This window comes from Gavialis gangeticus, unplaced genomic scaffold, assembly GCF_001723915.1.
Source record: "Gavialis gangeticus isolate Ggan-Ray unplaced genomic scaffold, GavGan_comp1, whole genome shotgun sequence".
Classification (NCBI taxonomy): domain Eukaryota; kingdom Metazoa; phylum Chordata; order Crocodylia; family Gavialidae; genus Gavialis; species Gavialis gangeticus.
The window spans coordinates 42334713-42349770 of NW_017729030.1; the positions used below are offsets into that span (position 1 = coordinate 42334713).

Sequence of the window (15058 nt, forward strand, 5' to 3'; positions counted from 1 at the left end):
AGCCCTCCCAGGGTTGCAGGCCTCTGATCTGCCTGCCAGATGAGAGAGGCTGTTTCGAGTTTCCCCGTTATAGCCTATGGGCGAAATGTCAAAGCAGCGTTAATGTTTCAACGAAACTAAACAGAACAGAACAGCCGTTTCAAATCAAAACAAAATTTGAAATGAAACGCTGTTCCATCAAAACCTCAAAACGCAAGTCAAAACGGAACGGTGCTGTTTCGCACAGCTCTAATGCTTAATTACTATACCATCTTCTTAAAAAATAATGTCATGGCGGGTAACCAACTTTTACGTAGCTGCCACAATCTAAGATGGTGATTCTCAACCAGGGTGTCAGGGTACGCTGGGGTGTTGTGATCCTTTGAAGGATGCCTTAGGAAGTGTGAAGAAGTGAACAGCTAAGGAGAGGTTCAGGCTCCCTGCTTGGCTGCTCTGCAAGGAGGTAAGCACTGCAATAAATTTAGTTTTTGAAAAGGAGTGCCACTTAGTTCACAAGTTATAGAGGAGTTCCTCAAGTCAGAAAGGGTGGAAAACCACTCTTCTAGATCTAGGGCAGGTACTTCCGGTAGTCTGCTCAAGAACAGCAGGAGACCCATAATTAGCCAAAATAATTCAGTATTGTAAAACTCAAATACTTCAGTAGTTCTACAAGACAGCGGAGCTTTGAAACTGTGAAGAAAATACTCTCTACCCCTGAGGTCCTTCAAACATGTTGTTATTGAAGATGCTGTTGGACACTGACATTGTATAGTTAAGGTCCAGGACTCTGATCTATACCTGCTTACATACTTAGCCTTCAGTAGAGTGGCAATTCCATTGAACCCATGATTAAATTTAAGGATGTACTTGTTGACAAGACCTAAGTCAGAAAATGCCAAGATTAATTAATGCCTGTGTAGCTCTATCTCTTTATGAATACGTTTATATAGGCCTTTAATTACACGTTCACATAATGTTTTAAGCATATTGTATCACTCTTCTGAAATGGGGCATGCATCTAAAACATCTGTAATACTATGTGTACCCCAGACAGATTTTGAGCAAAGCACTGGATTTGAAGCTTAACTTCTAAATTGGAGTTCTTCCACAACATTCTGAGATATTGATCAGATTATTTAACCTGTTTTTCAGCCCCTTTATCTGTCAAAGGGAGGCTGTTGTTGTTTTAGATGGAAGTGAGCACTATAGAAAAGTGTACTAACATATGAAAAGGACATAATGAAACTTTTTATAAATGGAATATGAAAACTGAGTAACATGCTGCCATTTATAAATTAGAACTAAATTGACAGTGGACACTTTTTTCATGGCCTCACTGTTTTCTGGTTCCATAATTCTGATGGGTGGGTCTGTGTTGTTTCTTCTTGGCATCAAATCATCTTACTTTATGAAAGACTCTAGACTAAGTTAAGTTTTCTGTAACAAATGCTTGCCTTTTGCTAAAATTGTGTACTCTGTTTTCATGGTGGGATAAAGGAAAGGTAGGTGAGATTTTTATCTTGTTTTTAGAGCCAAATGCACCAAGTTAGTGAAATTCTAACTGAAGTGATTCCCTTGTAATCACTGGTTCCCATCTTCTGTATTTAGTCAGACTAGCTTACTACATAAAATCGCTTTTAATTTGCTTAGCACTGCTGAGCCAATGTTGCAATGAAATAACTATTTGGATTATCTTTTGGCTTGCAGATCAGCTGGAATGTTGGTTCAAATTCTTTCTTAGTTACTGTCTCAGTATAGCCAAACTTATATGACGTTAAATCTGAGGATTTGCCTGGAGAATCTTACTGAGAACTGTCAGTCTAACTTGTGAATTTGCATATCTCTTGTTAGCTTTACTAAGCAGTGTGAAAAGCCATCCTTGAATTTCAAATTAAATGAACAGGGTTATAAACATGGAGCAGCTTGTACCATCTTTAATTGTTTCTCGTGGTTAAAATTGGATAGTTTTGGTTTGGTCTTAATCAATACTTTTATTTAACATTTTTGTTCTTTACTTTTAATGGTGTCTGACTCCTTTCAGAAGCCATTGGCCAGCAACTCATTAAAAGTTTCAGTTATGTCATGAGCAGACAAGGTTTCATAGTTTCACAGCGGTTAGGGTCAGAAGGGATCAGTAGATCGAGTCCAACCTCCTACCCTGGGCAGGAAAGAGCACTGGGGTCACATTACCCTAGCCAGGTGCTTGTCTTAAAGACTCCCAAGGTAGGGGAGAGCCCCACCTCTCTTGGAAACCCATTCCAGATTCTGGCAACCCTTACCATAAAGAAGTTCTTCCTGGTGTCCAACCTAAATCTGCTGTCCATCAGTTTGTAGCCATTGTTCCTCGTTATTCCAAGGGGTGCCCTGGTAAACAGAGCATCTCCAATTTCTTACTGTTCCCCCATGATGAATTCGTAAGATCCCCTCTCAGCCTTCTCTTGCAGAGGCTGAAGAGATCCAGGTCCTTTAGTCTCTCCTCGTAGGGCCTTACCTACAGGCCCCTAACCGTATAAGTAGCCCGCCTGTGCACCCTCTCAAGGTTATCCACATCTCTTTGGGTGAATCTGATATCTTTTATTAGACCAACTTAAATAGTTGGGGAAGAAATTTTTTTAGCAAGCTTACTGACTGCCTGTCTGGCATGCATACCAGCCCAGCCTCTGGCTGCTTTACTATTTGTTCCATCCAGGAAGAGCACACACCAACTGCAGAGGCTTCCTCAGCCTAATGAAGGGTTTTTAAACCTGAAAGCTTGCTAAAAATGTTTTTTCCAACTATTTAAGTTGATCTAATAAAATATATCAGATTCACCCGAAGAACCTTATCTGCTTTTGTGCTTAGACCAACATAGCTACAACCTACACCCCTGTAGTTACGTCATGGAAACTTTTATCTCAAAATTAGCTTTATTATCAAATGTATGTGTTAGTTCATAGTGCCAGTTACGCAGTGCATCTCTACCATTCTAAATTCATCTCTATAGTTTGAATTTATTTCTTAAAAAAGAAAGAGAGAAATGCTTACTGACATGTTTAGCTGGTGCCTTCTTCCTCACATTGTCTATATACCTTTATGAATTTTAAACAGGAGAACTTCTGTTACAACTCTTCAGGCCAGAAGAAGCAGCTGAGGTGTACAGAGGATTGCAAGAAAGGAATCCTGAAAACTGGGCCTACTACAAAGGCTTAGAAAAGGCACTGAAACCTGGTAATGATTCTTGCTGTAACAGGAGCATCAAAGCTATTTTTGCCCAGTTGGGATTTACCTATCCAGTGAGAACTTCTAGTCCACTTTGAGACTTATAGTTTAGCTTTTGTTTTTTTAAAAGTAATGGCATATTTTTGTCATTGTAACTTTGGAAGTCTTTCATGACTTTATTCTTTGGTGTCCCGTGTTCATCTAGTAAAAAAGAATATGGCACATCAGTAAATGTCATCTGCTCACACAAACAGAAGGGCTATGAATACACTCTAAATGGCAGAAAGAAGGCAAAGTTCTTTGGGGTTTTTTGTTTTTTAAAGAATGGACTCTATTCATTTAGGATTTTTTCCTCTGTTTCTTTGTTATGGTATTACAGGTATTGTAGATTTGAGACAGAAGTATGGACTTTTTTGTCAGTTCATTTACTTCATGTTTGAAATACCTGTCAAATACAAAGTGTACTTCATGGCTCTTCTTGTATAGTTATAGTTGTTCTGATCTTTAACACAGGAATGGGACAGAGAAACCTTCTGTAAAAAAGGAAAATGCTTCTTATTGCCAGCTGGCAGAGAAACTCCCTGATGCTGTCTTGCCTAAAGCTGTCTTTTTTTCTGATTTTTGAAAATGAACTGAGTGCAAAATAACTGTCACATAAAAAAAACAAAAACCCCTATAGTCACTACTTTACTGCATAATTCTGGGTTTTGTTTAATCAAATTTTAGTTACCCAAAAACCTTAGTGGCTTACAAACTTTGTTTTATTCTAGCCAATATGTTGGAGAGGTTAAAGATCTACGAAGAAGCCTGGACTAAGTATCCAAGGGGTCTAGTTCCGAGAAGATTGCCATTAAATTTTTTATCTGGTAAGGGCATTTTTTGCAAGAAGATACTGCCAGTTTGCATCTACGTATATATGTTATTTTTCTTAAAACTTCTACTAATAACATAAGAAACAGAATTGTAACATTTGGTAAAACAAAATCAACAGGTCTTTTTTCCCCTAAGGTGAGAAATTTAAGGAATGTCTCGATAAGTTTCTACGGATGAATTTCAGCAAAGGCTGTCCACCTGTGTTCAATACCTTGAGATCACTGTATAAAGATAAAGAGAAGGTAAACAAATCTGTGAATATTTTAATAGCTCATTTGTGTTATAGCTATAGAAATGAAAACAACTTTTTTTTTTCCTGACAAGATTTAGCTTCATTTTTGGTTTGACATCTCAATAGCTTTTTCCAGCACTAATGTATATTGTTACTGTTGTTGTTTATGTGGTGTGGGTTTTTTCCTGTGATAGTTCTAGTTCATAAAAAAATCTAGTAGTATACTTTCTGCTTTATAAACTTCTGTCTTGTCTTTGTATAGGCGGCAATCATAGAAGAATTGGTTGTAGGTTATGAAACTTCCCTTAAAAGCTGCCGATTATTTAATCCAAATGGTGAGTGTGAAGGACTGTATACTTTGTGAAAATACTGTGCCTGTTGTATGTAAAATTTGCTAATTTGGAGGTAAACACAAGTATTCTCGGGAAGGATGAAGAAATGGGGATGCACAGCTCAGCACTGACTTGGAGTTTGTGTACCCCAGACACCCCCTCTTCTCTTCTCTCCCCCTCCCCCTCCCCCAAAAGACTAATTGTGCTAATTAGCCTCTCACTTATGACTGGTGTTCTTGTCACAAGCCCTTGTATATGGGGGCTCGTCTTGTATTTGAATAAAGATAGTACAGTCTGTACTATCTTGGAATCCTTCTCAAGCTGTGAACTAAATTACTTTTTTCCTTGAAATTAAAAATGTTATTTGCTACAAGTTTGCATATAGAGTGTTTTTAATTCAATGAAGTCTTGTGTACGGACAGATTTACAGTTTAATTTAAGCTTGTCTCATCATTCACTTCATCTGTCTTTAGCTTAATACTGTAAACTGGAATTTCTTAACTGAAACTGAATTAAATGTTTAAACACAAACTTGCAAGGCTTTAAAAATTTTAACTGGTGCACATTTCTGTGTACGTGTGCCTGAAGAAGCCTCTCTGCTTGGCTTTCACTGAAAATACTAGAGATTTCAGAATGAAATTAAAGTGCAAATGTAATAGTGTCACATCATGAAAAAACGTAATACTTGGGGAACTTCTGCTTGTCAGGCATTGGTCCCAAGTCAGCAGTGAGCTTAATTTTACTTATGTGAAGCAGTGTAGGCTATTCAAGTGCTTTCAAGATTGAATTCTTGCAGTATCGTGGATCATGCACATAGCCTTAAATTATAGCTGTTGAAAGCTAATATGGAAAATTATAATCTTTCCAGTCTCTTGGTGTACTGCATATACTGTGTGTGTGAGAGTAAATCTCCTGTCACTTATATCAGTAGTATATTCCTTGTGTTATGTTCTGGTAAATTGGAAAATATTACAGTGGTTTTTTCCATAGATGATGGTAAAGAAGAACCCCCAACCACTTTACTCTGGGTCCAGTACTACCTGGCACAGCATTATGATAAAATCGGGCAGCCATCCCTGGCTCTGGAATACATAAATGCTGCTATAGAAAGTACTCCAACCTTGATAGAACTCTTCCTTGTGAAGGCTAAAATCTATAAGGTAACATTGATCGACTTATTCTTGGCTGCCAGGTGGGGATTCTTGTGGCAAGACCTTTCACCATAATTGTTACTTTCCTGTGTTTTTTGGTATGAATATTAACTGAGGGAGGAGGGGGTTGTTCTTAAGCAAAACCTTTGCAAATCTAAGCTCTAGAGAAAGGCTTCTACCGTATTTTGTGAAGTGCTGTTAAATGGATTTTTAAAAAAAACATGCACAGGAGTCTGACTGTAAATGGACTATTACTGAGAAAGTTACTACAGTGTACACTGTTAATTTTAGGTCATATATTCGCAAATCTAATATTGATACATATATTTTGAATAATGTCTTAATAACTGGTCTCACCCAACTTCTCTACTTACTCAAAATTAGCTTATTGTACTGAGAACTTATTTTTCAAAGATGCAGTGGATTTGTCTTTTGCAAAGTATGGATTAAAAAGTCATCTCGATGTCCGTCCAGGCAGAATAAATAAGGGAATGGTAATGCCATAATATACAATTGCATTGGTGGGATCTTGATTTGTTTAACAGTCTTAAAGAGAAACACTTGGTGCCTGGCTTCATTATATTAATGAAGAGTGGATGAGTGAATAAAGGATAACTTGTATGCGTTTTACAACTTCCTTACTTGATTTGTATTTCTTTTAAAGCATGCTGGGAATATTAAAGAAGCTGCAAGGTGGATGGATGAGGCCCAAGCCTTGGACACAGCAGACAGATTTATCAACTCCAAATGTGCAAAATACATGTTGAAAGCCAACTTGATTAAAGAGGCAGAAGAAATGTGTTCTAAGTTTACAAGGGTTTGTTCTGTTTACTATAGTTTTCAGTTAATAGATGTAGCATAATCACATGTAAAGTATCTTATGGTGACTTGTTTTGGAATCTCTATTTTGATGATTTATAAGCTTTACTCCCTGCTGTCCTCCCACTCACTGTTCAAACTACTCTGGTTGTTTACTTTTACTAGTAATGCTGTGACTAGATAATGACTCCTTAGTTGAGATGATTCTTTTGCACTTAACGCATGGACTTAACATCTGCCATGTATGAAGATTATAGCATATGCTCCCTACAAGCACAGCACTTCAAATAGAGAGAGAATTTGCTAAAAACTTAAGTAAATTCAGTAAGTTTAACATAAACTCTTCAAGATTCCTTCAAGATGCATAGGAATATCTCTCAAATCCCTTTTTTCTCCCAGATCTCAGTGTTTCATAGTTGGTAGGGTCGGAAGGGAACTGAGCAGATCATCATTAGATATCAGGAGGCACTACTTCACAGGGCGGCTAGGATCTGGAACCAGCTTCCCAGGGAAGTGGTGCTCGCTCCTACCCTGGGGCTCTTCAGAAGGAGGCTGGATAGACACCTAGCCAGGGTCTTTTGACCCCAGCATTCTTACCTGCCATGGCAGGGGGTTGGACTTGGATGATCTGCTCAGGTCCCTTCCGACCCTACCAACTATGAAACTGTCAAGTTCAATCCCCTGCCATGGGCAGGAAAGAATGCTGGGGTCAAACGACCCCAGTAAGGTGATTAGCCTCCTTTTGAAGACCCCCAGGGTAGGGGTGAGCACCACTTCCCTTGGAAGTTGGTTCCAGATGCCAGCCACCCTGACTGTGAAGTACTGCTTCCTGATGTCCAGCTTGAACCTACTCTCAGTCAATTTATAGCTGTTATTCCTAGATACTCCTGGTAGTGCTTGGGGGAACAGGGTCTGTCTTGTTCCCACAGAGTCTCTCCCATTCCTGGGATATCAGCCTTTCCTCATGGTTTCCATGTCATTGGTTGGGAAAGGGCACTGAGGTCTGTTCATCTCTTTCAGTCCTCTGGTCAGTAATATCCCTCCATACCCCCTGGTCAGTGCTCTGTGCCTGATGGTCTTCAAGGCAAGTTTCATTTTACTTGAGGCCTCAAGAGAAGTCAGAGTTAGGTGGAAGAAAAAATTTGCTTTCTGCATGCTTTATTTTATTTTGCCTTGTAACTTACGGCATGGACAAATATAGTTTTGTGTGGGTTTTTATTTTTAACTTATAAAAAAAACTTGTAGAGTCAGTCAAAAGTCAGTGAAATCTTGTTGTGTAGAATACATTTTAAGATTTCTTTAAGCATTAATAATCACTAGTTGCCATTTTTAAATAAAAGTTTATTTTTCAATATGGGCTGACATGCTGTTTTCACAGTATTCGCAAAGTATTGCTTTCTTTCAAAAGTGGTACAACCAATGGAGCTGTGTTGGCATTAGCCAGGATTTAAGTTGCTTCTCTCTTCCTTTTGGGAGACAGGAGAGAAAAAACTGAGGTGTGCCTAAGCAGAGGATGTATGGGGAAACAGGAAAAAGAATTTGGGGTGTATGCAGACCGGGCAGTAGCATGAGAGTGGGGAGGGTAAAACTGGTTGATACACTCAGTTGTTTTGCTTTCTGCTGACAGGGCAGAGTTGCTGTAAACCCAGCTGAACTGGCCTTTAAGCTCCAGCTGCTTTGTAGAACTAATGTAGAGCAGCCAAACTGTACCAGTGAAGTGCACCCTGAAGTTGAATTTTTTAAGATACAATTTGAGGTTGATGCTGTACACATTCATGTGTTACAAACATCTCATAGGAGCATTCTTTTTGGACTTTTTTTTGTCTGGATTTGATTTATGAAGGTTTTTTAAATTAAAAAAAAATGGAATTCCAAATTTTAAAAATACGTAATGATGGAGCTTCTTCACTGTTCACCCTTCATTACATCCATTCTGTGCCCTGATTTGATAAAGAGATCTTGTAGAAAAAGAAGCTTATGATCATGCAGTTAAAGACTTCAGTGAAATGCCTGTGTACCTGGGGGGCCAAATTAACAAGGAAACCTTAATTTTTGGTGTTTTCTATCATTTCAGCTGATGATTTTGAAAGCATTTTTGCTTAATATAGTATTTGTATATGTACTTTTACGTATGGCATTTCTTTTATACATCTTCAAAAAATTATGATGTACTGCTTGTAACGTGACCTTTTTTTAAAATGACTTGAAATATTTCTAATATTTCTATTTCTGCTTTTAGGAAGGAACCTCAGCTGTAGAAAACCTGAATGAAATGCAGTGCATGTGGTTCCAGACAGAATGTGCCCAGGCTTATAAAGCAATGAATAAATTTGGAGAAGCACTTAAGAAATGCCACGAAATTGAGAGAGTATGTACCTAGTAAACTTCAATCTAATATTTCTATTTTAGCTTTACTGTAATGACATTTTTGCATCTGAACATCAAAGTTTACATTTTGTACTTTGTGGTTTGTAGCCTTCCAAACCCTTGTCTAAACTTGTAACTGCTGTTATTTAAGATGCAGTCCTGCAGACGTAGTCTTATTCATGTCAGCAGTCTAGGTGTGCTTGGTGGAAATATTATGTGCAGCATTAAGATACCTAAATCAGGGGTTACTTTACATGGATGTTCACAAACAAGATCACTTATAATGCTGTGCACAGTCCCAAAGTACCATTAAAGTCTGATTGAGAGGATTTGCTATGCTTGTATTCCTACAGAATCAGAGAGACGCAAGTTACTACAAGGCAACTAAATTATATTAGTATCTTTTGATAACAATATAATTGTTATATCTTTATCTTGAGAATATAGATAAATATGGGAGTTTATGGAGGAATTTCCGTTGCTCCTGAAAGTTAAGTCTGTTTTTCATCAGATTTTTTTGATGCAGAATGCCAAAACTGTGACGTTTTTGAGTTGACTATTGAAGATGGACTTTTTCCAGCCCCCCCCCTTACATTTTCTTCAGTAAAGTTAAATGTGTGAAATGTTGTTTTTGTTTCTGAATGCTTGCTAAATAACATTGTTTTGTGTTAGCATTTTGTAGAAATCACAGATGACCAGTTTGACTTCCACACTTACTGTATGAGGAAGATTACGCTTAGGTCTTATGTGGATTTGTTAAAACTAGAAGATGTACTTCGACAACATCCATTTTACTTCAAGGCAGCACGAATTGCCATAGAAATATATCTGAAACTTCATGATAACCCCCTAACAGATGAAAATAAAGAACACGAAGCTGATACAGGTATAATACTGGATTTGTGCGTGCACTTCAACTGGCTGGTGAATATACTGTAAATACCTAGCTTTCTTGTTTGACGTTTCCCAGTAAATTATTGCATAGTTATAGCATCTATCAGTCAGGAAGCCATTAGTTGGCCTGTAACAAGTCAATGATGATACTCTACTTAAAAAGTAATTGTGCGTTCTATTTATGCAATACAAGTAGTAGCTAAATTCTGTTTTAATAGGGCAGGTATAAAATGGTCTTTTCTCTCTTCAAGAAATTCAAGAATAAAAAATTTGCAAACAATTTTGAGAATTAGCAAGACCTGCTGTATTCTTATGGTCTCTTTCTACCATAACAGATCTACAGGGTTGCATTTAAAGCAGCTTTCCTTTAAGTACGTTTTATTAGAATTCAGAGGCGAGTTGCAATTTTTTAGAAAAATTGAGTTGTGCCATTATTCTTATGTATAAAGACTAAGACTGATATTTTAAGAATAAAAATGATGAAAAAAATTGTGTTACCTAGAGAAGAAATTGTGTGACTTGTCTTGGGGATTTAATTTATGGAGCAGAAAGGGGGGTGCTAAATCTAAAAAAAAAAAAAGATTTCAACAGTTCACTGAAATTTCTCCCTGACTTTTACTTCCATCATTTGAGGGTCAAGATAAAAAGGGTGCAAATGCAGTAGTTTATTTTTATTTTTGCAGGTTACTTTTTTTTTCTTTTGGTTTTCATTTTAAAATGGTTTCCAGTGTGTTTTGATTACGGAAGAAATGTGAATTAAATGTAAAAAGATGCAACGTGATCTTAAACCTTCCTCTTAATCTCGGCCATTGAAGGTTAGGCAGAATAACTTTTTATATGTCAAGATTTAGTTTTTACCCCTTGCTGAAATGGCTAATTGTGTTAAGCTTAATTTTTTCTTTAGTTGTTATAGCAGGGTAGACACCCCTTGGGTTCTGACTTCTCCTTCTGCAATTGACTTTGTCACTTAAGATCTCACTGAGAGCTGAGATGTTCCAGCATTATATGCTGCACTACCTAGTTTAGGGGGTGGCCAACCACTTGCGGCACCCATGCCACAAGTAGCTCACAGCAGACTGGACAGGAGACAGAAAGCAGAAGAATGGGATCACAGTGGTACTTGGAGGGTACAGGCTTACTTCAGCACACTTGCCTAAAAGATTGGCCCCCAACGCCTAGTTCTTCCATTCTGTTGTGGCTAATCTATCAGTCCATGTAAATGAGAATCACTTCTGAATTACTGGGGGGGGGTATGTATTAGAAAGTAGCCACAGTTAGGTGGCCATGGTTTGAGGTATGAACTTGTGTGCAGCTTAAATGCGATGATATTCTTTGTATAATCTTGTTTTCTGTTGAAACACACTGTGTACAGCAAATATGTCTGATAAGGAGCTAAAGAAGCTACGCAATAAGCAACGAAGAGCACAGAAGAAAGCACAACTGGAGGAAGAGAAGAAGAATGCGGAGAAAGAAAAGCAGCAAAGGAATCAAAAGAAAAAGAAAGATGATGATGATGAAGAAATTGGAGGACCTAAAGAAGAACTTATCCCCGAGAAACTAGCAAAGGTACTTGCTTAGCGCAACATTGAACATGGCTCAATGTACTACACTGAATATGCACATAGAAGAGCTATGCAAATAAAATGTAACAATATGTGGCTTCCATTTGTAAGTGCCACTGTTTCAAAAACCAGTTTCTGGGGCTCTTACCTCACAATGCATTTAAGCAACAGATATTACAGAAGAATTACTTTAGTCTCTCAGCCTTCAAAGACAGCAGCATGTCTTGTAGCAGGAACTGTTTGGCAACCATTCCTTATAGGGTAGAAACATCGTTACTAGGTCACTAAATTAGGTCTGCCTTCAAGTTAAACAGGTTGTAAATTTCTGTATGCAAGAAATTAATCATTATGTTCTTCATTACACTTAGTAATATGCATGTGTTTGAGTTGCATAGCATCTGTGGAACTGGTAGGACAAGAATACAGATAATGAGTATTTTCATTGAGTGAGGAAACCTAGATGAATTCACTTGGGGTTGGTCTTAGACTGGAAGGATGGTTTGTGATTTGACTAAGACAGCTTGGCAACCATTTACTGGGAGGAGAGCATTGCAGAGGGTGGCAAAGTGTACCTCTGTGCCGTCGATTTCCCCATGCCAGATTAGCCCGTTTGGCAGCCCCTGAATTAAGAATTAAGGATTAGTTTATGCTCAAACTAATAGGTAGATGAAGACAATATTTGAGAAGACATCATGTAATTAAAACAGGCTTTGGGTGAAATTGTATAGACGGGAAAAATTGAAAAGTATAAATAAAATTAGAGGCTTAGGTTGGAAACTGGTCAGCTCTTCATCTTTTGTAAAGATCTTGAATTTGGTGGGGTTGAGGTTGACTGAAAGCATATGGTGACATGAAAAGGAAGTCAGTGACCTGAAAAATTGATTTGTTATGCATCTTAATAGTTTGGATGAGCTTGACTTTTAAATATTTGAAAAAGGAATTACACTAATGCACATTACACTTGCACATAATGCTAGCAAAGACTGAATAATTGTTAAGAGGAGTAGACCAATATTACTGGTCATGCATCCAAGATGAATGAGGCAAGTAAAATATTGACAGTTTCTCAATGGGATAGGAATGAATTGCATTTGAATGGAAAAGGGATATAGATATGGAAGATCTGTAGCTTAGCTTTTGCTTTTTTGTACTGGCAATGTAGTTTTGAGCCCTGCAACACTGCTTTAGAATGAAGCAGTGTATTTGTGTCTCTGTTAATTATCATTCTGAATTCTGTTAATGCTCTTAGGGTGGACTTTTCAAATAGCTTAGGTGAACAAATGTGTGGCTAATCTATGCATGTCATTACTATGAATTTGTACACGCCTCATACTTTTATATGCAAATGTGCAAGCAGTAGAAATCCTGTAAGGTGTTCAGCATCTTTCTCATAAGAATACTAAACAACACAAAAAACCACAAACAAATCCTTAATCCTCAAGGCAGTCCCATCTGATAAATGACTAAAATTGGTATTTGACCTTTTCCAAAGAAGTGTGTTAAATAAAAACTCATTGCCAATGATATGAGCAACAACTGGTACTTCTTGATTTCTCTCAGTTTCTAGATATTAGATATCTGAGTCTAGCATTAGGAGTTAAGGGCATATTTTATACAGCAGAAAGTCGTAGTAAATGTGTGTTTTAGCCTTGGGTTTCTAATCCGTAAAGGGGGAGAGATGGTATATCCTAGCCTGTCCTTACTGCCCATTGGCCAGGCATCTCTGACAGAACAGCTCCTTTGCAATTGATGCTTCAGATGCCTATCATCTTCCTTGTCAGAAGAATGAATTAGTCATTCCAGCTGAACTGATTTGACAGTTGCTTTCCCCCCATTTTTAAGGGTTTTTCTGCCTGCAGGCTGGCAATATCCAGGTATACAGTTATATATCCCTCTACAATAAGATGGACAGACTTTCTCTTGGAATTAGACTAACAAGCTCCTGCTCCGAAGTGTTCTTTGCTTTATTCTCAACTGAAACTAACTTTCTTCGGGTGGGCTCTAAGGAATCGTATTGCAGGTCCCATCAGAGAAACAGAAGTACATGATTACCACTCTGCTTCTTTTATGAAGGTGACCAGTAGATTCAGGTGATGGTTTCTCATCCCCTGTTGCCAGTAAGCTGATGTCAAGCCCTTCCTTTTAAAAAGTGGGTTACATGCGTTAAAAAGAACCTTGGTACATGTTTCCCTTGCTTTATGCGGGTTCTGTATGTGCGAATTTGCTCTTATGTGATGACCCTTTCTATAACAAATTTTTGGTATATGCGAGGTAAATTCACTCCTGTGTGACTGGTGTGGTGGAAGCCCATAGTCAGGTGCTTTGTGCGCTGCATTGTAGGAGTGACACAAATCAAAATATAGTCTCCTGTGTGGATCTGTGCTCCTCACTTGTCTGCAACACGTGTTTCTGTAGTTGCCATTCCCATTATGATAGTGCCCTGTGCCTATGTGTACTGTCTGCTGTTGGTGAGTATCAAATTGTCTTGTAAAAGTGGTAGAAATGGGTCTGGAAGTCAGTACAGTCAAGGTCTTGGAACATATCCCTATTTGTTACCTTATAAAGTAGGTTCCTTTTTATGCAAATTTGAGTTATGCGCCATTTTCCAGGGACCCATGTACAGCATAAAGCGAGGGAACCTGTACCAGGAAATCACTGTCTGGGTCTGTACTCAAGCTGAGGACCTGTATTGGCGAGTTGCTGCTGCTAAACCAGGAGAGTTGTCTGGTAGAGAGTCTAGGAAAACATTAAGTCTGGCATAGATCTTTAGTTCCTCTTTCCCATCTGGGCTTTGTTCCTGTTAGTGAAAACCATGGGCTGTCATGCTATGGATCATTTGTTGTAGTGCTCCGTGAATGGTGTGTCAGCTGACTGGGCACTAATTAAAAAAATAAATAAATAAAAATATATGTGTATATGTATATATGTATGTAGGTTGAGTCAACAGATTTCAACATATGAACTAACTCCTGTGTGTGGAGTTGTAAGTGAAGGCCTTATGTTTGCTTTCTAAGTTCAGTTGCAAGCTTAACTACACAGCAGTTGCTACTGTTTTTATAAAGTTCCTGGAGGGTAGGTTATATAGTTTCATGGTTGGTAGGGTCAGAAGGAACCTGAGCAGATCATCAAGTCCAACCCCCTGCCCTGGGCAGGAAAGAATGCTGGGGTCAAACAACCCCAGCAAGGGGTCTGTCTGGCCTCGTTTTGAAGACTCCCAGGATAGGAGCGAGCACCACTTCCCTTGGAAGTTGGTTCCAGATCCTAGCCGCCCTGACTGTGAAGTAGCGCTTCCTGATATCTAACCTGAACCTACTCTCTGTCAACTTATGGCTGTTATTCCTTGTTACTCCCAGTAGCAGTCGGGGGAACAGGGCCTCTCCCATTGCCTGCTGGTCTCCATTGGCCAGTTTATAGATGGCCACCAGATCCCCTCTCAGCCTTCTCTTGTGGAGGTTCAGGTCTCGTAGCCTTTCCTTGTAGGGCCTGCCCTGCTGCCTCCCGATCATGCGAGAGGCCCTCCTCTGGACCCTCTCGATGCTATCCGCATCACTCCTGAAGTGCGGTGTCCAAAACTGGATGCAGTACTCCAACTGCAGCCTGACCAATGTTGTATAGAGGGGGAGGATCACCTCCTTGGACCTTCTTGTGATG

At 38.7% G+C, this 15058-nt stretch overlaps 1 protein-coding gene across 1 annotated transcript in view; it reads left to right on the forward strand.

Moving 5' to 3' along the window:
- Positions 1 to 15058, forward strand: part of NAA15 (N(alpha)-acetyltransferase 15, NatA auxiliary subunit) — a 92556-nt gene that overhangs the window by 56841 nt on the left and 20657 nt on the right. The window contains exons 10-15 of the mRNA XM_019522106.1: positions 4545 to 4617; positions 5605 to 5774; positions 6430 to 6582; positions 8824 to 8952; positions 9624 to 9837; positions 11218 to 11411. Coding sequence (XP_019377651.1) covers positions 4545 to 4617; positions 5605 to 5774; positions 6430 to 6582; positions 8824 to 8952; positions 9624 to 9837; positions 11218 to 11411 — 933 coding nt within the window. The remainder of the gene's footprint in view (positions 1 to 4544; positions 4618 to 5604; positions 5775 to 6429; positions 6583 to 8823; positions 8953 to 9623; positions 9838 to 11217; positions 11412 to 15058) is intronic.